General features: G+C 38.6%; 1 protein-coding gene across 17 annotated transcripts in view; it reads right to left on the bottom strand.

Moving 5' to 3' along the window:
• CCDC91 (coiled-coil domain containing 91) overlaps positions 1-23,159 on the bottom strand; it is a 375,497-nt gene that overhangs the window by 9,926 nt on the left and 342,412 nt on the right. The window contains exon 14 of one of the 17 annotated variants that reach the window (XM_021922146.2): positions 7,695-7,715. The exons of the other annotated variants lie outside the window; for them this stretch is intronic. Coding sequence (XP_021777838.1) covers positions 7,710-7,715 — 6 coding nt within the window. The 3' untranslated portion in view covers positions 7,695-7,709. Of the gene's footprint in view, positions 1-7,694; positions 7,716-23,159 lie in introns of those variants that run through there. 17 annotated transcript variants of the gene reach the window in all.

Here is a 23,159-nt window from a genome sequence, read left to right as displayed (position 1 = left end):
GAATATTCCATGCTCATGGATACGAAGAATCAATATCATGAAAATGGCCACATTGCCCAAGGTAATTTACAGATTCAATGCCATCCCCATCAAGCTACCAATGACTTTCTTCACCAAATTGGAAAAAACTACTTTAAAGTTCATATGGAACCAAAAAAGAGCCCGCATTGCCAAGTCAATCCTAAGCCAAAAGATCAAAGCTGGAGGCATCATGCTAACGGACTTCAAACTATACTACAAGGCTACAGTAACCAAAACAGCATGGTACTGGTACCAAAACAGAGATATAGACCAATGGAACAGAACAGAACCCTCAGAAATAACACCACACATCTACAACCATCTGATCTTTGACAAATCTGACAAAAACAAGAAATGGGGAAATGATTCCCTATTTAATACATGGTGCTGGGAAAACTGGCTAGCCATATGTAGAAAGCTGAAACTGGATCCCTGCCTTACACCTTCTACAAAAATTAATTCAAGATGGATTAAAGACTTAAATGTTAGACCTAAAACCATAAAAACCCTAGAAGAAAACCTAGGCAATACTATTCAGGACATAGGCACTGGCAAGGAGTTCATCTCTAAAACACCAAAAACAATGGCAACAAAAGTCATAATTGACAAATGGGATCTAATTAAACTAAAGAGCTTCTGCACAGCAAAAGAAACTACCATCAGAGTGAACAGGCAACCTACAGAATGGGAAAAATTTTTTGCAAGCTACTTATCTGACAAAGGGCTAATATCCAGAATCTACAAAGAACTCAAACAAATTTACAAGAAAAAAACAAACAACCCCCTCAAAAAGTGGGCGAAGGATATGAACAGACACGTCTCAAAGGCAAACATTTATTCAGCCAACCGACACATGAAAAAATGCTCATCATTACTCGCCATCAGAGAAATGCAAATCAAAACCACAATGAGATACCATCTCACACCAGTTAGAATAGCAATCATTAAAAAGTCAGGAAACAACATGTGCTGGAGAGGATGTGGAGAAACAGGAACACTCTTACACTGTTGGTGGGGCTGTAAACTAGTTCAACCATTGTGGAAGACAGTGTGGCGATTCCTCAAGGATCTAGAACTAGAAATACCGTTTGATCCAGCAATCCCTTTATAGGGTATATACCCAAAGGATCATAAATCATGCTGCTATAAAGACACATGCACACATATGTTTACTGCAGCACTATTCACGATATCAAAGACTTGGAACCAACCCAAATGTCCATCAATGATAGACTGGATTAAGAAAATATGGCACATATACACCATGGAATACTATGCAACCATAAAAAAGGATGAGTTCATATCCTTTATAGGGACATGGTCAAAGCTGGAAACCATCATTCTCAGCAAACTATTGCAAGGACAAAAAACCAAATATCACATGTTCTCACTCATAGGTGGGAACTGAACAAAGAGAACACTTGGACACAGGAGGGGGAACATCACACACCGGGGCCTGTTGTGGGATGGAGGGAGGCGGGAGGGGGGAGGGATAGCATTAGGAGATATACCTAATGTAAATGACGAGTTAATGGCTGCAGCACACCAACATGGCACATGTATACATATGCAATAAACCTGCGCGTTGTGCACATGTACCCTAGAATTTAAAGTATAATAATATATATATATATGTGTGTGTGTGTGTATGTGTGTCTGTGTCTATGTGTCAAATACACGTACTAATGCACTTTCAATGTTTTGAGCTTCTACCAACAAAATATACCAAGAAACATGAACATGTTACATCTACCTTTATCAATGTTACTTTTCCAACTTACACTCCTACATATTTTAAATTAATGCTTAAAAATCATTTCATTTTTCCAAAAAGCTAGGATGGATATTCAGCAAATCCACTCATGGGTAAAGTGACTAGAGAAGACCACTTAGAGAAGGTGGTAATTAAGAGACTTGAAAAGAGACAAGAAGGGAGCTATCTAAAAACATGGGGAAAGAAATTCTCAAGGTAGCTGAAATCACAAGGAAAAACTCGAAAAGGGGGGTTCAGACTTGGTTTGATGAAGAACTGGTAAGAAATCCATTAAGATTGCAGCAAAATTAGCGAGGAGACTAGTAGGGGAGGAGATCAGAGAAGTAGATGGAAGCCAGAGCATAAAGGGCCCTAAAGGTTTGCAGTTTGATGGGAAGACACTGGAGAGTTTTCAGCAGGAGTATGACCATGCTCTGTGTTTGAAAAATATCATACAAGTTATTATGTGGAAAACACACTGTAGTGGGGCAAAAGTGGAAGAGGAAAAGCCATCTAGCAGACATTTAGTCTGGAAAAGATATAAATTTGACCAGACTGCTGTTAGTAGTGGTTTAAGAACAGTTCAGGTTTAGGATTTTAAGACAGGGCCAACTTGAGTTGCTGATAGATTGGAAGTATAGATGAAAGGAAAAGAGAAATAAAAGGTGATTCTTTGAATAATAGTTCCCTATCCTGAGATATGATAGACTAGAGCTGGAGTGAGTTGGCCAGAGGAAAACTGTTTTGTTTTAGACATGATAAATTTGTCAAAACCTATCAGACATGTTAGGCATATCAGATATAAGGTCTGCAGTTCAGGGGAGATATCAGGCCTTGAAATAAAAATGTGGAAGTCATCTGCATATAGAAGACATTTAAAGCATAGATAAAATATTTAGGGAATGAATGTGGATAAAAGAGAAAAGGTTACAGGACTAAGTCCTGGGACACTCAGGGATGTCCAAGGAAGATAATACAGTCACGGGTTCTTAGTTTCTATTTCTGGTTGGGCCAGTAAAGTCCCTTCCTCATTGCTCTTTTCTGCTTATCACTAGAAACAGAAACTGAAAACCATGGCTTCAAGCTGCTAAAAGCCTAAAGCAAAACAAAAGAGAATGAAAACAAGAAAATAAGGCGGGTTGCACAAGCTTGCTAGCACATGATCTTATAACAGTGGGATATACGATTCAACAGATAATTATTGTAATGGGTTCAATTGTGTCCCCCAAAAAGATATGTTCAAGTCCTACCCCCACACTTGTGAATGTGATCTTATTTGGAAATAGGGTTTTGGCTGATGTAATTAAGATGTAAATTGAGATGGGCTCTTACCGGATTAGGGTAGGCCTTAAATCCAATCACTAGTGTCTTGATAAGAAGAGAAACAGAGGCCGGGCGTGGTGGCTCACGCCTGTAATCCCAGCACTTTGGGAGGACGAGACGGGAGGATCACGAGGTTAGGAGATCGAGACCATCCTGGCTAACAGGTGAAACCCCGTCTCTACTAAAAATACAAAAAATTTAGCGGGCGTAGTGGCGGGCGCCTGCAGTCCCAGCTGCTCGGGAGGCTGAGGCAGGAGAATGGCATGAACCCGGGAGGCGGAGCTTGCGGTGAGCTGAGATCGCGCCACTGCACTCCAGCTCTGGGCTACAGAGCAAGACTCCCTCTCTCTCTCTCAAAAAAAAAAAAAAGAAGAGACACAGATACCAAGGAGAGGTCTATGTGAAGATGGAAGCCGAATCACCAGAAGCTAAGACAGAGGGACGAAACAGACTTTTCCTTAGAGCCTTGGAGAGCATGGCTCCACTGACATCTTGATTTTGGGCTTCTGAGCCCCAGAATTGTGAGAAAATAAACTTATCTTGTTTCAAGCCCCTCAGTTTGTTGTAAATTGCCACAGTAGCCCTAGGAAACGGTTATTTTCCAGATTGTTAAGGTCCATATCGGAGTAGTGTTTCTTACAATGTGCTTCACAAAATGCCGTTTCTGTTCAGCAAGTGTTCTGCTTATTAAAAATAAAAAAAAAATACCTTTAAGCTAAGTAAGTTTGAGAAATGGAGGATTAAAAATGTTCACTTTCTATGAACTCAGAATCACTGAAAGAGACTCTGAACCAATTTCAGGATAATAGTTTTACACAAAACACATGTTAAGAATAATTCAGACTCCAAAATATTCAACATAATCTGGGCAGTGGTTTGAACTAAGGCAATGCTGGGTGCCTCAATCCTGAACTTCGGAAAATTTAGGCCTAACCTCTTCACCAGAACATTCAAAGCCATCATTCACATTCCATGAAGACTTCCAATTCAGAATTGATGTCTCCTATTCTTTGAGAATATTTCTTGACTTTAGAGTATATTCCACATCTATCTATTTAGATAGTTCAAAAATGTCAGGCCGGGCGCGGTGGCTCAAGCCTGTAATCCCAGCACTTTGGGAGGCCGAGACGGGCGGATCACGAGGTCAGGAGATCGAGACCATCCTGGCGAACACGGTGAAACCCCGTCTCTACTAAAAAATACAAAAAACTAGCCGGGCGCGGTGGCGGGCGCTTGTAGTCCCAGCTACTCGGGAAGGCTGAGGCAGGAGAATGGCGTAAACCCGGGAGGCGGAGCTTGCAGTGAGCTGAGATCCGGCCACTGCACTCCAGCCTGGGCTACAGAGCGAGACTCCGTCTCAAAAAAAAAAAAAAAAAAAAAAAAAAAGATAGTTCAAAAATGTCAACATATAAAGAAGCTGTGTTAACTTCCCAGCATGCAAAAGATGAATCACAGATGCTCTTTTAGAGCATGAAAAACGGGTATAAAGAGTCTTAAACCCTATTGGCCACAACTAAATAACAATTGCTTTGTTTTGCTTTAAGATGCCTGGTAAGTAAATTCTCTGTTTTGAGTCATCTAAAGTAAGTTCTACATATTTGCATAGTTCTGCCTTTTTATCCCAAACTACCATATAATCCAAATCCACTGGGAAATGGAAATACTCATTTTTTCTCTTCAAGAAATCATCTGGACAGAATCTACTATAACTTTCCATATGTAAAGTTTAATGAATTTGAAAAGAAAATAATTCTGGTAACAACTGTTTCCGACAGCTTCCAAAGAAAATCTAAAAACTTCAAAAACAACTTAAAAAACAAAAGCCATAGATTTAGAATTTCAGAGAAAAGCAAAGGTGGATAATATTGTATAGTAGTTGCACAGAAATCCTATCTTAGGGCTCTGATCCATAAGGTTATATTTATTAATATATAAAATATTAATAAATATGTTCCACATTATAGAGTTCAATGGTAAATAAATACTTTATCTCAAATATAAGATGAATTGATTCTGGCAAGGCAGGCTAACTTATTTTAATATGACAGGCCACATAAAGTTTTTTAACATAATTTGATTACATGCTCCAAAACAATGAAAAACCTTTACCTATATCATTTTTTCAAGATCATGATATAATAAAAATATTACAATGTGTTGGATAGTCTTTTCTAAACTAAATGAACACAGAGATCCCAAATATATCATTCAGGTTACTGCTCAAGTAACAAACACAACTTCTGTTGCATTTTTATCGATTCAACTTTTATAGATTTTAGGAATCCTATTGTTTCAATCTAAAGAACAACATCTGTCAATTACTACGTATCCTTCCTTTTGTTTTGACCTTTAACAATTTAAACCTAACCTTAGCAGAAGAATTAGATGACCTTTAAGTTCTTGTCTTCCTATACTATCTTTAAATTCTCAAATGATTGATATTTCACTTTATGTGTTTCAATCTACAGAAACAAGCAAGAGACTGTCCACAAGTCTTATTCTTGAGTTCTTTGCACACACATATGGAAACTTACTTTATATTACATTACAAATAATCCTTTAATGCTAGATTAAGTCTGACCTTTTCTTGTTTTAAGAATACTGTTAATACTTCTTGATTGGTAGTATTTGCTCCCTGCTATGCACAGGTGACCTCTTTATGTGCTGTATTAGTTATCTGTGGCTGTGTAACAAAGCATCCCAAAAACTAGGGGCTTAAAATGAAAAGCAACAAATATTTATCATCTCACAGTTTCTATGGGTCAAGAAACTGGGCACTGTCACGGGAGTGCCTCTGGGTCATGTTCTTTACTGAAGTTGTAATCAAGTTGTAGGCTGGAACTCTAGTCATCTCAAAGTTCAACTGGGGAAGGATCTCCTTCCAAATCCACTCAGTAGCTGTTGACAGGCCTCAAAACATCCAGCTCCAATGTAGCCCATGTGAGCCTCTCCAGAAGCCTGCCTAATGAGATGGCAGCTGGTTTCCCCCAAAGTAAGCAATCCAAGAGAATATGAAAGAAAGCAAAAGTGCAACATGACAGTGAGAGAGCACATAAGACAGAAGCCATAATCTTTTTATAGCCCAATCTCACTCAGTCCAGCCCAAATTCAAGGTCAGGGGATTAATAAGGACAGAGTACCATTGGAGATATCTACAATGTATTATCAAATTTTTATTCTCTTGATAACTATATGAATGAAGCCACTAAGGCTTAGCGAGGTTATGATGTGCCCAAGTAGCAGGGCTAGGAGTGAAATTCAGGTGCATATGACACTCAAATCTATTCTTCAAACCATAATACTACACTGTCTTCTCAGAGAAGAACTTCAGTTATGGCTAGAGGCCTTGGCACAATATCTGTTTTGCTGTAAATATGCAGGAGTTTCTTGCACTGCATTACACTAATGCAAAAACCTGTTAAGGTGCCAAAAGCCCTGTAGATGCAGTCATTAAACCATGTAATTATCTTCTCTTAATAAACAGTAGATTCGGAAAGATTTCTTTATAGCAATATACAAATGGTTCCCTGAAAATGCAACAGAAGCATTTAAAAAAAACCTGGCACATCAAATACATCATATAAAAAATCATTGCCTTAAAGAATATGTAACCTCAGTGGCTATATATGAAAACAACAGACTACTTACTATTTTCTAGGTTCATGATGAAATAAAGGAGAAACACGCATAAAGACAATGTGGAGTACAAATCTCACCCTGTGCTACCTGCTAGGCTTGTACAATCTTTGCCTACTTACTTTCATATTTCCACTACTGATAAAACTGGCTAAGTACACAAGTGAAAGCTGCCTGATTCCCACTAGGAATTCTAATTCTTGGTATTCAAAATTCAACCAAGGTAACAAAGCACCACTTAATTAAATGAAAGTTACTGTGAACAGACATTTTTCTCTCTTTTTACATAAAAAGAGCTGCTCTTCCTCATCATTCAGGATTTTACAGTGATGAATCACTGAAGTCTTAAACAAACAAACAAACAAACAAACAAACAAATAATACCATCTATCTGGCACATTTTAAAATAGATTTATCCTACTGAGGGAACAAAGCGGGAAAACGCCCTCCTTGTCAGTACTTTTAAAATCACTGCTGTCTCCCACCTAGATCTAAGAAGGTAAGAAAATCCCAACATCCCTACTTCTTGTAAACAAGTAAAGGAGATTTGCTTTCAGTTAAGAAAGCTAAACTTGGATGTTATTGCCTAAAAATGGCAATAGCACCTTCTCAAGTAGATGTTGAAAAACAACACTAAATACCTATCAAAAAGAAGATATGAGAAGTTAGGGATTATAGTAAAACCTGCCAGTTGCCTCTCTAATATGTACTCTTCTTTACCAATAGAGCTCCCATTTAATTTTAGAAACAATGCGCATGCATGCAGGCCATTATTCCCAAGACTTCCTCCCAGATGGAAATAGCCAAGAAATGAGTGGCAGTTACTGGGCGAGATCATCAACAGTGCTCCCTAAAAGTGGGACAGACATTTGTTATTTTCCCCTTCTGTTCCTTGAATTTCTTTTTCTTCCCCCAATCATCACAAATACCTTTGCTGGAGCTCCGGCAGTCATTTTTGTAGCCTTAATGATGTAAGTCAGTGCTAACAATAGAAAAAGTACAAAGACAGAATGATTCTGAATCCTTTTATGACTTTGTTTAGCTTCTGTACTAGCTCTCAACTGTTTACTTCTGAACTTGCTTATGCTGTTGTTATGTCTAGTTTATAGTAGAAGGAGGCAAATATAAATCCTAAATGATAAAGGTACCACCTTTACACTGTGTATATCTGTTACAACAAAAACAAAAATTTAGTTTTTAGATGATCAGCTTGAGAAGTTGAGAACAAGCTCAAAATAGTAAGTGAATGACACTAAAATTTATGAAAAAGTTGGAAATTTTAATGTGAAGACTGGAAAACAACCAATGGAAAATAATTTCCTATAATACCTTAAGAGTCTATGAAGAGTAAAGAAAACTGTAATGATCAAGCTATGCTTATCACCTGAACATATATGTATGAAAGAAAATTTGTTTAACTTGCATGGGCAAGTGCCTCCTCTTTTTTTTTTTTTTTTTTTCCTTTTCTCTGCTACATAGAGCATTTGCAATTATAGCTAGAATAGTGAAAAAGAAAAAAAACAGCACCTAAAAATGTTAAAAATATATTATGGGGATGGATTTTAAACTACAGCAATGAAATTTTGCCAAAACAACAAATTTAACTCTGGTCGTGACAAAAATATAAGGTTCCTAATCAACTTAAAATTATAAATATCACGGATAAAATACGATAGTAGTTTTTCCCCAGAACAAGCTGGTTCTGCAAAACAATTTTGATAGGCAGGATCTTATGGCATATATATTTATACTGAATATCAGTTTCAGTCTCAATATTTTGATGCTCATTTTCTGTTCACCAGTTTTAACAGTATATATTTTTTGAGTTGCCACAATCACTTCTGGAACAAAAAGGTATTTAAATTAATAAATACTTTAAGAATGAGTAGAACCAAAGACATTCTGATCAAAATCATACATTTAGGAAAATTCATCCCAATGATAATAAAAGCATTAAAAGCTAATGCTGAAAGTGAATTTCTTACATCCCAAGCAGTGTTCTAAGCACCTTACACGTGTTAACTCATTTATTTTTCATAACAATCATAAATTAAGTAGGCAGTATTTTATCTCCATTATACAGAAGAACAAACTGGCCCAGAGAGGTGAAAGTACTTGTCTAAATGCACACATCCAATAAAAAACAAAGCTTGGTTTTAATCCAGAAAATCTGATTTAAAATCCCATACTCCTAATTGTATACTATATTTCTCTATGATGAAACGTATTTCTAGGTCATGCTATAGTTTAATGCTAGGTTTTTCAATAAAATGAGACAATGCAGTGATGTTAAACAAATGAAAGCAAGAAAAGGCCAATGATCTTTCTGTCCTTTTCATTTACAACCTGTAGGGGCATTTACAAAGCACAATTGGTGGCACTTTAGATAGAAATTTTGTAAGTTAATGCCATAACTCTATGGAATCTATGAGGCTGGCATAAAAGCTACTGCAACTTTTGTTTCTATTTCAGTCATTCTCTTTGCTTGTCAACTAACATTGGCCTACTATATTTGAGTTTTAGTTATCCCAAACAAGCAAATTGTTGTGAATAATTCCTATAGAAATGGTCCCTTTGCCATTATCTGCATTCTAAAATGTTATTTCAATAGATAAAACTTTCCATTTCCCACATATGGTTTGTTGTTGTTGTTGTTGTTGTTGTGTTTTGCGTTTTTTTTGAGATAGAGTCTTGCTCTGTTGCCCAGGCTGGAGTGCAATGGCTCGATCTCGGCTCACTGCAAGCTACGCCTCCCAGGTTCCTGCCATTCTCCTGCCTCAGCCTCCCGAGTAGCTGGGACTACGTGTGCCCGCCACCACGCCTGGCTAAATTTCTGTATTTTTTAGTAGAGACGGGTTTCACCGTGTTAGCCAGGATGGTCTCAGTCTCCTGACCTCGTGATCCACCTGCCTTGGCCTCCCGAAGTGCTGGGATTACAAGCGTGAGATATCATGCCCAGCCCATTTCCCACATATGTTTTATAGGTGAGAACAAAGTTCAGAATAAAATCTGCTGAAAGTTACTTGAAATATTTTATGTTACCAATCTTTACCAAGCATCATTTCTAATGTACTGAAGTTAGAGAGTAATATTAATAAGGGTGAAGGGAGAATAATTTTCTTTTTAAAAAAAGTTATCCAAGTGTACACTGCAACGGGGATGCCACTAAAATACCTGTAGAAGTATGAGGTCAGACTTTGGATCTAGACACTTACATGTTCTAACTATGGCTATGCTACTGATTTCAGACATAGAACTTTTTGGTGTTTTGAAACGGGTTCAAACAGACCTTATACTGATCCATCTTAATATCATTTTCCTGGACCAATGGCCAATGATACCCATTTTCTTCATGGCTGATAAAAGTTAGAGGTACAATACATCATATGAAATAGAGAAAACTATAAACCAATATATTACAAATCCTTGATACTGTTCTCAAATTGGTTTAATTCAGTGGTCTTCAAATATTCGGTCTTGTATGACCCTCACATATTTTTAAGTTGCCATCTAAAAATTTATCGTAAGCTTCCTAGTTATAAAAGATGGAGTTTCCTGTGTACTATGCTTGTTGACATAATAACTAGAACAGTTACTCTTTTTGGTATAACCTATGTATGCCTAACCATCACCTATTTTAAAAATATATAAACATATTCTCTGAAACCTAGAAAATTTTACATCATTCCTTCTCTTTCCTCAAACTTTTGTATTCATCCCTGTCTCTCCCATTTTAACCTTGTAATATAGCTTATGTATAAAACTTAGCTGTCATCTATTTACTTCTCTGAAATGTATATAGATATTTAAAAACTAAAAATAATTGCTATGACTTTAAATACAGTAATCCCTTTTAGGCATTAAATTACAATTTTTTGAGAGTCCTTTCAATGTGAGATAATAAGATACTACATGAATTAACGACTGCTCCATTGTAAATCCACATTTTACTAGACACATTAGCAATATTTGATAGAGATATTCACCCCTCCATCTCAATCACATTTTTCAGTTTCCTTGTGGGCCATCACTTTTTTTACTTCATCTTGTAAGGGTATTCCGTTTGCTCATTTAACTCCAGCCATCCTATTCTCCTTTTCTCAAAGGTTCTCTTCTTTATCAGTCAGGCTTTGTATTTGGTGTGCCCTCTATAAGGAACTTCCTTCTTCAAAATGGCTGCATGACTGATCACACTGTCTACATTCAAGTCGTCTTTTTAAGTGTCAATTCAGTTCATCTCTGAGGCCTGATCTCACTCACTTTATCTAAAATAGCACCCCAGCTCTTCATCTGCATCACTAATTTATTACCCTGCTCCTTCCTTATGCTGTTTACTATCCCAAAATATCATACTTGATTGTCAGTTCCATACCCCACCAAAATATAAGCTCCCTAAGAAAAACCTAGAAACGCAGGGATTCTGATGTATTTACTTCTGTATTTCCAAGGGCTAGAGCAGTACCTGGCACATGGTGCAGCTGATTAAATGTTTGCTGAATTTACTGAATAAAGAACAAAAATAGAAGAGACAATTACTAACTATTTTAGCAATTGTTCCAAAAAACTAAAGGTATTTTCAAAATTTTCAGAAGTCAAATGATACTCTGCCATCAAAAATAATGTGTGCAAATGACAGAAAACAATTAAAAGAAACTGCAAGTTATTTTTCAACATACTCAGTACATGAATGATGGTACTCTTTAAATTTTACACTATCTATTAATAAAATACAATATCACATGAAAAAGAGGTCTGCATCAGTAAATGATAGATAGCAGGATGCCTTTATTTTTATGGTACACACATATAATCAACCTGAATAGGGGAAAACAAAATTAGTAATAATATATGAGATTATTTGAAATTTACATACATTTTGAAATTTATAAAAAATTTTGATAATTTGTCAAGCGTCTTAATTTTTATCATAAAATCTTCATTTACTCAGGATCATTCATTTTCCAAACTTCGTTAGATCTATTTAAAGTACTGAGCGCTTTCACCTAATTTCTTCATGGCCTTACCAATTCTGTGTTTGTGAAACTGGAAGAATTATTTAATGCCATGTTGAAATATCTCTGAAAAGCACACAGGACAATATTCTGGATTGGTCTATCAGTCTGGATAACATTCCAAATCGTAAAACAACCTAAAATCTCAACGTCCTAGTCTGTTTGGTGTTGCTATAACAGACTACCTGAGACTGGGTAATTTATAATGAACAGAAATTTCTTGGCTTATGGTTCTGGAGGTAAGGGACTTTTTGCTGTGATATCCCATGGTGGAAGGGTAAAGACAGGGTAAAGAGAAGGTGAGAGAGAGCCTTGAGCCCTCTTGTAACTGGCATAACACTGCTGCATTGGGGATTAAGTTCCCAACATATGCTTTTTGGGGACACAATCACAGCACTCAAGGGGTATTTAATTGGTCCTAAAGGAGACTCCTTTCAGTGGTCACTGAAAAACTGCTTTATTCAGCAGTTTTTAAAATAACCAGTCCTCTGGTTACTCTTCTTTGTGCACTTCAAACAAAATATTAGCTACAAATATCTTTTAAAATTACTCGTTGAATCCAAGCCACACCATGAAGATATAAAATTATCTCTTAAAAAGAACCGTGTTCTTTTCTGCTAATACATCCTCATCCACTCTGAATATAGGAGAAATGGCCCTGTACCAGTTACTATGGCTGTAAAACAAATTACTGCAAAACTCAGTGGTGTAAAATAACTACTAATTATGCTCACAAATTCTGTGGTTAGAAATTTGAACACTGCGCTGCTGGGACAGCTTGTCTCTGCTCCATGTTTGGGACTTCAGTAGGAAGACTAAAAGGCTAGGAGCTAGAATCATACGAAGGCTCGTTCACTCTCTCCTCTGGTAGTTGATGCTGGATGAAGGTTAGAGACCTCAGCTCATCTCCACGTGGGCCAACCCATGTGGATCCTCTTTCATAGGCTAGTTTGAATTTTCTCACAGCATAGTGGCTGGTTCCAAAAGTGAGTGTTTTCAGAGAGAAAAAGAGGTAGGTAGAAGCCTTATTGCCTTTTATGACCTAGCCTCTAAGTCATGCAGTGTCACATCCATCACACTCAGTTTGCTGAGACAGGCATAAAGTTCAGCCCCATATTCAAGGGGAAGGGAAATAGATGCTATTTACTGACAGAGAGAATGTGGGACTGAAGACACTGCCATGGCTATCTTTGGAAAATACAATCTGTCACAGTTTCTAATTAAGTAGTATTTCTTAGCATTCTTCATTTCATAAGGGTATTAATGTTATCTCCAGTTCATCTGACTGTTGCAGTAAATCAATACTCACCTAAATTGCAAGAGGTAATAGATTTTCTCTGATTTCTAGTCAGAAAGAATAACTTCAATTTTTATGGGATTTGGTATATATGAAAAAGCCAGATTGAGAAAAAGACATATATGGAAAATTAATAATTGATGGAGATATCTATGAGAAACAAATTATTTTCCAAATTAGTTTTATTTCAACAAACCACTAGTAACTAGATTCGCCTTTCTTCTTAACTTCATTCTACTGAAGAATATATCCTATCATGTCTCACTGAAAAATATGCCCTTGTCTACACATACATTCCCATCCCCCATCTCAAAGCGCTTCTTCGGCAAGTAGAAAAAAGGGAGGACCAAGTACAAGCACTCATCTAACCCTATTCACTTTACATAAATCTCATTCTTAATCCTGTGGGTTGAGCAGTGTGAACTTGCTCCTGATGTCTCAATGTAAATGTTTCTCTAGTCCTCTTAAAGCTACAAAACTACCCTAGATGAATGAGTAGAAAACTCAGCTGAAGAACTCTCTCTGACCTGATACCACTGCCAGTTTTGGTACTGACTTCACTAGTCATCATGTCCCCTCATGCATGACATGGCTCAAACTCTTAGGCTACATCTGTCTGTTATACTCAAGTCAAACCTGTGTGCTGGTCTAAGCAAAGCTCTGCGGAGGATTCTGAATAAACTTAAAATTTAAAAGAAAAACAGCAAAACACTAGACATATAAGAAACAAACACAAAACCACCATCTGTTAAAATTGTTTTTCTCTTTTTAGAGGTAAGACATAATCAGTATGTCATATGTTTAAACAAAGTATTACAAAGTAGGAAGCATAATCTCTCACAATCCCACCTCTCCGAGAAGAGCATCAACCATCTTTCCTTTGCTTATTTAAATATACTTTTATACACATACACACAAAGAAAGAGATATAGCAAAATATATTTCAATAGTCAGGATCATATGATTCAGGTGATTTTGCAACTATATCAACAAATATAGATAAATATCATTCTTTTAATGGATGCATAGTATTCCATTGTAATATAGTTCATTTAACTAGTTTCTGATTGATAGACATTTAAGTTGTTTATAATTTTGAGAATATCAAAAAATAAAACTCAAGTGAGCTATGATCGCCCAGCCTGAGTGACAGGGCAAGACACTGTCTCTAAAAAAACAAACATAAAAAACCCCTAAACCATCCTCTGCGTAAGTCACAAATGTGAGACTTAGCTACTCCTGCTCAAAAACCTTCAGTGGGGTGAAACACAGATCATGGCAGATGGGAGGCAGGACTAGATTGCAGCTCCCACTTGGACATATAGAACAGCATGTGGAGGCTCACATCATGAACTTTTGCTTCAGAACAAGTGCAAGAATACATTAGGAAAGCCAAGAGAACCCACAGACCCTCTGAAGGAAGTGGATTGCTCCTGCAGGACCTGGGAGATACCCCAAATACTGTGGGTGCCCAAACTGTGGAAGCTGGAAAGGGAGATTGTCTGCCCCTTAATACACCCCCACACTGGGGAACCTGAAGCTCTAGATTATGGGAGAAGATTCTGACCTTAACTGGAACTGAGTCAATTTAGAGAGCCGAGTGAAATACAGAGGTAGAGGAAGCAGCACACAAAGCCCAGTGGGCTTGCTAGGGTCCCCTAGCAAGGCATTGCTGCCTCGCCTCACAGGGGTCCTTCAGGAGGGCTTCCAGAGGCACTGGGAAGAAAACACAGGGAAAAGGAAACCTCCAGTGGAACTCTGCGAACTCTGCAACAATTTGAACTGATTAAGAAGTCTCCTGGCCAGAACTCTGAAGAGGGCATGAAGCCAGTGTGCAGACTCCACAGGTGGGGGAAGAAGGAAAGCCCTGCTTACTTTCACAGCTGAGAGGTGGGTAACCTGCGGCAAGTTCTCAGCCCTGCTCACTCACTGCCTGGAAACAGACTGGGTGCTCTTGGCGGGGTGACACAGTGGGAGTGAGACCAGCCCTTTGGGTTGCATGGGAGCTGAGTGAGGCCTGTGACCGCTGTCTTTCCCCCAGTTTCCTGACAACCTGCATGACACAACAGAGGCAGCCATAATCCTCCTAGGAACATAATTCCATTGATGTGGGAACCTCACCCCCATTTCCCACAGCAGTTGCAGCAAGACCTGCCCAAGTAGAGTCTGAGCCCAGACATGCCTAGCCCTGCCACCATCTAATGGTCCTTTCCTACCAACCCTGGTAACTGAAGACAATGGGCATATACTCTTGGGAGTTATAGGGCCTCACCTACCAAATGTTCCTCCGCATACTATCACAGCTGATGCTCTCTTGCAAGTGCCACCCCCCAGCAGGTCAACCAGCACAAAAATAGCGCACTAATCAACCAAAGCTGAGAACCCTCACAGAGTCCATTTCACCCCCCTGCCACCGCCACCAGAGCAGGTGCTGGTATCCATGGCTGAGAGGCCCAAAGATGATTCACATCACAGGACTCTGTGCAGACAACCTCCAGTACTAGCCAGGAGCCTGATACATTTGCTGGTTGGCTAGATCCAGAAGAGAGATAACAATCATTACACCTCGGCTCTCAGGGAGCTCTATCCCTAGGAAAGGGGAAGAGTATTACATTAAGGGAGTATCCCGTGGGAAAAAAAATCTGAACAATAGCCTTGAGCCCTAGACCACCTCTCTGACAGAGTCTACCCAAATGAGAAGAAACCAGAAAACCAACCCTGGTAATGGGACAAAATAAGGTTCTTTAACACCCCCTAAAAATCACACTAGCTCATCAAATATGAATCCAGACCAAGAAGAAATCCCTGATTTACGTGAAAAAGAATTCGGACGGTTAGTTATTAAGCTAATCAGAGAGGCACCAGAGAAAGGCAAAGCCCCATGTAAGGAAATCCAAAATATAATACAAGAAGTGAAGGGAGAACTATTCAAGGAAATAGCATAAATAATAAACGATTAAACCTTCAGGAAATGGTGGACACACTTACAGAAATACAAAATGCTCTGGAAAGTCTCAGCAATAGAACTGAATAAGCAGAAGAACGAACTTCAGAGCTTGAAGATAAAGTTTTCAAATTAACACAATCCAACAAAAACGAAGAAAAAAGAATAAGAAAATATGAACAAAGACTCCAAGAAGTCTGGGATTATGTTAAATGACCAAACCTAAGAATAATCGGTGTTCCTGAGGAGGAAGAGAAGTCTAAAAGTTTAGAAAATATATTTGGGGGAATAATCGAGGAAAACTTCCCCAGCTTTGCTAGAAAACTAGACATCCAAATACAGGAAGCTCAAAGAACACCTGGGAAATTCATCATAAAAAGATAATTGCCTAGGCACACTGTCATCAGGTTATCTAAAGTTAAGATGGAGGAAAGAATTTTAAGAGCTATGAGGCAAAAACACCAGGTAACCTATAAAGAAAAACCAATCAGATTAACAGCAGATTTCTCAGCAGAAACCCTACAAGCTAGAAGGATTGGGGCCCTATCTTCAGCCTCCTCAAACAAAGCAATTATCAGCCAAGAATTTTGAACCCAGCAAAACTAAGCTTCATAAATGAAGGAAAAATACAGTCGTTTTCAGACAAACAAACATATGCTGAGAAAATTTGCCACTACAAGCCAGCACTACAAGAACTGCAAAAAGGAGCTCTAAACCTTGAAACAAATTCTGGAAACACATCAAAACAGAACCTCTTTAAAGCATGAATCTCACAGGACCTATAAAACAAAAATACAATTAAAAAAAAAAACGAAAAACACAAAACAACCAAGGTATACAGGCAACAAAGAGCATGATGAATGGAATAGTACCTCACATCTCAATACTAATATTGAACATAAATGGCCTAAATGCTCCACTTAAAAGATACAGAATTGCAGAATAGATAAGAATTCATCAACTGAATATCTACTACCTTCAAGAGACACACCTAACACATATGGACTCACATAAACTTAAGGTAAAGGGATGGAAAACAACATTCCATGCAAATAGACACCGAAAGTGAGCAGGAGTAGTTATTCCTATATCACATAAAACAAACTTTAATAGCAGTTGAAAAAGACAGAGGGACATTATATAATGATAAAAGGCTTTGTCCAACAGGAAAATATCAAAATCATAAATACATAAATTGGGGAGCTCGAATGTTAGGTGCATATATATATGTGCATATACATATATATGCATATTTATAAAACAATTACTAATTTATAAAACAATTACTAATAGACCTAAGAAATGAGATAGACAGCAACGTAATAAAAGTGGGGGACTTCAATACTACACTGATAGCACTAGACAGATCATCAAGACAGAAAGTCAACAAAATAACAATGGATTTAAACTATACCCTGGAACAAATGGACTTAACAGATATTTACAGAATGTTCTACCCAACAATCACAGAATATACACTCTAATCAACAGTGCATGGAACTTTCTCCAAGATAGACCACACAACAGGCCTCAAAACAAGCCTCAATAAATTTAAGAAAATGGAAATTATAACAAGCACTCTCTCAGAGCACAGTGGAATAAAACTGGAAATCAACTCCAAAAGGAACCTTCAAAACCATGCAAATACATGGAAATTAAATGACTTGTTCCTGAATGATCATTGGACTAACAGTGAAATCATGATGGAAATTAAAAATTCTTTGAACGGAATGACAATAGTGACACAACCTATCAATACCTCTGGGATATGGCAAAGGTGGTGCTAGGAGGAAAGTTTATAGCACTAAACGCCTATATCAAAAAGTCTGAAGGAGCACAAACAGACAATCTAAAGTCACACATCAAGGAACTAGAGAAACAAGAACAAACCAAACCCAAACCCAGCAGAAGAAAGGAAATAACCAAAATGTGAGCAGAACCAAGTGAAATTGAAACAAACAAACAAACAAACAAATACAAAAGATAAATGAAACAAAAAGCTGGTACTTCGAAAAGATAAATAAAATTGAATTACCATTAGCAAGATTAACCAAGAAGAGAGAACATCCAAATAAGCTCAATTAGAAATGAAATGGGAGATATTACAACTGACATCACAGAAATACAAAGATAATTCAAAGCTACTATGAACACTTTTATGTGCATAAACCAGAAAACCTAGAGGAGATGGATAAATTCCTGGAAAGATACAACCCTTCTAGCTTAAATCAGAAAGAATTAGATACTTTGAACAGACCAATAACAAGCAGTGAGACTGAAAGGGTAATAGAAAAAATTACCAACAAGACAAGTCCAGGACCAGATGGAATCACAACAGAATTATACCAGACATTAAAAAAGAACTGGTACCAATCCTATTGACACTATTCTACAAGACAGAAAAAGATAGAACCCTCCCTAAATCATTCTATGAGCCAGTATCACCCTAAAATCAAAATCAGGAAAGGATATAACCAAAAAAGAAAACTACCGACTAATATCCCTGATGAACACAGACGCAAAAAACCTCAACAAAATACTAGCTAACCGAATCCAACAACATATCAAAAAGATAATCCAGCATGGGGGGCGGAGCAAGATGGCCGAATAGGAACAGCTCCAGTCTCCAACTCCCAGCGCAAGCTACACAGAAGACCGGTGATTTCTGCATTTTCAACTGAGGTACTGGGTTCATCGGTGCTGGTCTGCTGCTGCAGCCCGACCAGCGAGAGCTGAAGCAGGGCAAGGCATCACCTCACCTGGGAAGCGCAAGGGGGAAGGGAATCCCTTTTCCTAGCCAGGGGAACTGAGACACACAACACCTGGAAAATCGGGTAACTCCCACCCCAATACTGCGCTTTAAGCTAACGGGCACACCAGGAGAGTATATCCCACACCTGGCCGGGAGGGTCCCACGCCCACGGAGCCTCCCTCATTGCTAGCACAGCAGTCTGTGATCTACCGGCAAGGCAGCAGCGAGGCTAGGGGAGGGGCGCCCGCCATTGCTGAGGCTTAAGTAGGTAAACAAAGCCTCTGGGAAGCTCAAACTGGGTGGAGCTCACAGCAGCTCAAGGAAACCTGCCTGTCTCTGTAGACTCCACCTCTGGGGACAGTGCACAGTAAACAATAACAAACGCAGCAGAAAACTCTGCAGACGCAAACGACTCTGTCTGACAGCTTTGAAGAGAGCAGTGGATCTCCCAACACGGAGGTTGAGAGCTGAGAAGGGACAGACTGCCTGCTCAAGTGGGTCCCTGACCCCTGAGTAGCCTAACTGCGAGACATCCCCCACTAGGGGCAGTCTGACACCCCACACCTCACAGGGTGGAGTACCCCCCTGAGAGGAAGCTTCCAAAGCAAGAATCAGACAGGTACACTTGCTGTTCAGCAATATTCTATTTTCTGCAGCCTCTGCTGCTGATACCTAGGCAAACAGGGTCTGGAGTGGACCTCAAGCAATCTCCAACAGACCCACAGCTGAGGGTCCTGACTGTTAGAAGGAAAACTATCAAACAGGAAGGACACCTACACCAAATCCCCATCAGTACGTCACCATCATCAAAGACTAGAGGCAGATAAAACCACAAAGATGGGGAAAAAGCAGGGCAGAAAAGCTGGAAATGAAAAAAATAAGAGCACATCTCCCCCGGCAAAGGAGCGCAGCTCATCGCCAGCAACGGATCAAAGCTGGACGGAGAATGACTTTGACGAGATGAGAGAAGAAGGCTTCAGTCCATCAAACTTCTCAGAGCTAAAGGAGGAATTACGTACCCAGCGCAAAGAAACTAAAAATCTTGAAAAAAAAGTGGAAGAATTGATGGCTAGAGTAATTAATGCAGAGAAGGTCATAAACGAAATGAAAGAGATGAAAACCATGACACGAGAAATACGTGACAAATGCACAAGCTTCAGTAACCAACTCGATCAACTGGAAGAAAGAGTATCAGCAATTGAGGATCAAATGAGTGAAATGAAGCGAGAAGAGAAACCAAAAGAAAAAAGAAGAAAAAGAAATGAACAAAGCCTGCAAGAAGTATGGGATTATGTAAAAAGACCAAATCTATGTCTGATTGGGGTGGCTGAAAGTGAGGGGGAAAATGGAACCAAGTTGGAAAACACTCTTCAGGATATCATCCAGGAGAACTTCCCCAACCTAGTAGGGCAGGCCAACATTCAAATCCAGGAAATACAGAGAACGCCACAAAGATACTCCTCGAGAAGAGCAACTCCAAGACACATAATTGCCAGATTCACCAAACTTGAAATGAAGGAAAAAATCTTAAGGGCAGCCAGAGAGAAAGGTCGGGTCACCCACAAAGGGAAGCCCATCAGACTAACAGCAGATCTCTCGGCAGAAACTCTCCAAGCCAGAAGAGAGTGGGGGCCAATATTCAACATTCTTAAAGAAAAGAATTTTAAACCCAGAATTTCATATCCAGCCAAACTAAGTTTCATAAGTGAAGGAGAAATAAAATCCTTTACAGATAAGCAAATGCTTAGAGATTTTGTCACCACTAGGCCTGCCTTACAAGAGACCCTGAAGGAAGTACTAAACATGGAAAGGAACAACCGGTACCAGCCATCTCAAAAACATGCCAAAATGTAAAGACCATCGAGGCTAGGAAGAAACTGCATCAACTAACGAGCAAAATAACCAGTTAATATCATAATGGCAGGATCAAGTTCACACATAACAATCTTAACCTTAAATGTAAATGGACTAAATGCTCCAATGAAAAGACACAGACTGGCAAACTGGATAAAGAGTCAAGACCCATCAGTCTGCTGTATTCAGGAGACCCATCTCACACGCAGAGACATACATAGGCTCAAAATAAAGGGATGGAGGAAGATTTACCAAGCAAATGGAGAACAAAAAAAAGCAGGGGTTGCAATCCTAGTCTCTGATAAAACAGACTTTAAACCATCAAAGATCAAAAGAGACAAAGAAGGCCATTACATAATGGCAAAGGGATCAATTCAACAGGAAGAGCTAACTATCCTAAATATATATGCACCCAATACAGGAGCACCCAGATTCATAAAGCAAGTCCTTAGAGACTTACAAAGAGACTTAGACTCCCATACAATAATAATGGGAGACTTCAACACTCCACTGTCAACATTAGACAGATCAACGAGACAGAAAGTTAACAAGGATATCCAGGAATTGAACTCATCTCTGCAGCAAGCAGACCTAATAGACATCTATAGAACTCTCCACCCCAAATCAACAGAATATACATTCTTCTCAGCACCACATCGTACTTATTCCAAAATTGACCACGTAATTGGAAGTAAAGCACTCCTCAGCAAATGTACAAGAACAGAAATTATTACAAACTGTCTCTCAGACCACAGTGCAATCAAACTAGAACTCAGGACTAAGAAACTCAATCAAAACCGCTCAACTACATGGAAACTGAACAACCTGCTCCTGAATGACTACTGGGTACATAACGAAATGAAGGCAGAAATAAAGATGTTCTTTGAAACCAATGAGAACAAAGATACAACATACCAGAATCTCTGGGACACATTTAAAGCAGTGTGTAGAGGGAAATTTATAGCACTAAATGCCCACAAGAGAAAGTAGGAAAGATCTAAAATTGACACTCTAACATCGCAATTAAAAGAACTAGAGAAGCAAGAGCAAACACATTCAAAAGCTAGCAGAAGGCAAGAAATAACTAAGATCAGAGCAGAACTGAAGGAGATAGAGACACAAAAAACCCTCCAAAAAATCAATGAATCCAGGAGTTGGTTTTTTGAAAAGATCAACAAAATTGACAGACCACTAGCAAGACTAATAAAGAAGAAAAGAGAGAAGAATCAAATTGACGCAATAAAAAATGATAAAGGGGATATCACCACTGACCCCACAGAAATACAAACTACCATCAGAGAATACTATAAACACCTCTATGCAAATAAACTGGAAAATCTAGAAGAAATGGATAATTTCCTGGACACTTACACTCTTCCAAGACTAAACCAGGAAGAAGTTGAATCCCTGAATAGACCAATAGCAGGCTCTGAAATTGAGGCAATAATTAATAGCCTACCAACCAAAAAAAGTCCAGGACCAGATGGATTCACAGCTGAATTCTACCAGAGGTACAAGGAGGAGCTGGTACCATTCCTTCTGAAACTATTCCAATCAATAGAAAAAGAGGGAATCCTCCCTAACTCATTTTATGAAGCCAACATCATCCTGATACCAAAGCCTGGCAGAGACACAACAAAAAAAGAGAATTTTAGACCAATATCCCTGATGAACATCGAAGCAAAAATCCTCAATAAAATACTGGCAAATCGGATTCAGCAACACATCAAAAGGCTTATCCACCATGATCAAGTGGGCTTCATCCCTGGGATGCAAGGCTGGTTCAACATTCGCAAATCAATAAACATAATCCAGCATATAAACAGAACCAAAGACAAGAACCACATGATTATCTCAACAGATGCAGAAAAGGCTTTTGACAAAATTCAACAGCCCTTCATGCTAAAAACGCTCAATAAATTCGGTATTGATGGAACGTACCTCAAAATAATAAGAGCTATTTATGACAAACCCACAGCCAATATCATACTGAATGGGCAAAAACTGGAAAAATTCCCTTTGAAAACTGGCACAAGACAGGGATGCCCTCTCTCACCACTCCTATTCAACATAGTGTTGGAAGTTCTGGCTAGGGCAATTAGGCAAGAGAAAGAAATCAGGGGTATTCAGTTAGGAAAAGAAGAAGTCAAATTGTCCCTGTTTGCAGATGACATGATTGTATATTTAGAAAACCCCATTGTCTCAGCCCAAAATCTCCTTAAGCTGATAAGCAACTTCAGCAAAGTCTCAGGATACAAAATTAATGTGCAAAAATCACAAGCATTCTTATACACCAGTAACAGACAAACAGAGAGCCAAATCATGAATGAACTTCCATTCACAATTGCTTCAAAGAGAATCAAATACCTAGGAATCCAACTTACAAGGGATGTAAAGGACCTCTTCAAGGAGAACTACAAACCACTGCTCAGTGAAATAAAAGAGGACACAAACAAATGGAAGAACATACCATGCTCATGGATAGGAAGAATCAATATCGTGAAAATGGCCATACTGCCCAAGGTAATTTATAGATTCAATGCCATCCCCATCAAGCTACCAATGAG

Source organism: Papio anubis, chromosome 9 (assembly GCF_008728515.1).
Source record: "Papio anubis isolate 15944 chromosome 9, Panubis1.0, whole genome shotgun sequence".
NCBI classification, from domain to species: domain Eukaryota; kingdom Metazoa; phylum Chordata; class Mammalia; order Primates; family Cercopithecidae; genus Papio; species Papio anubis.
Note: the sequence above shows the minus strand (reverse complement) of the source record. Positions and strands in the feature narration are given on the sequence as shown.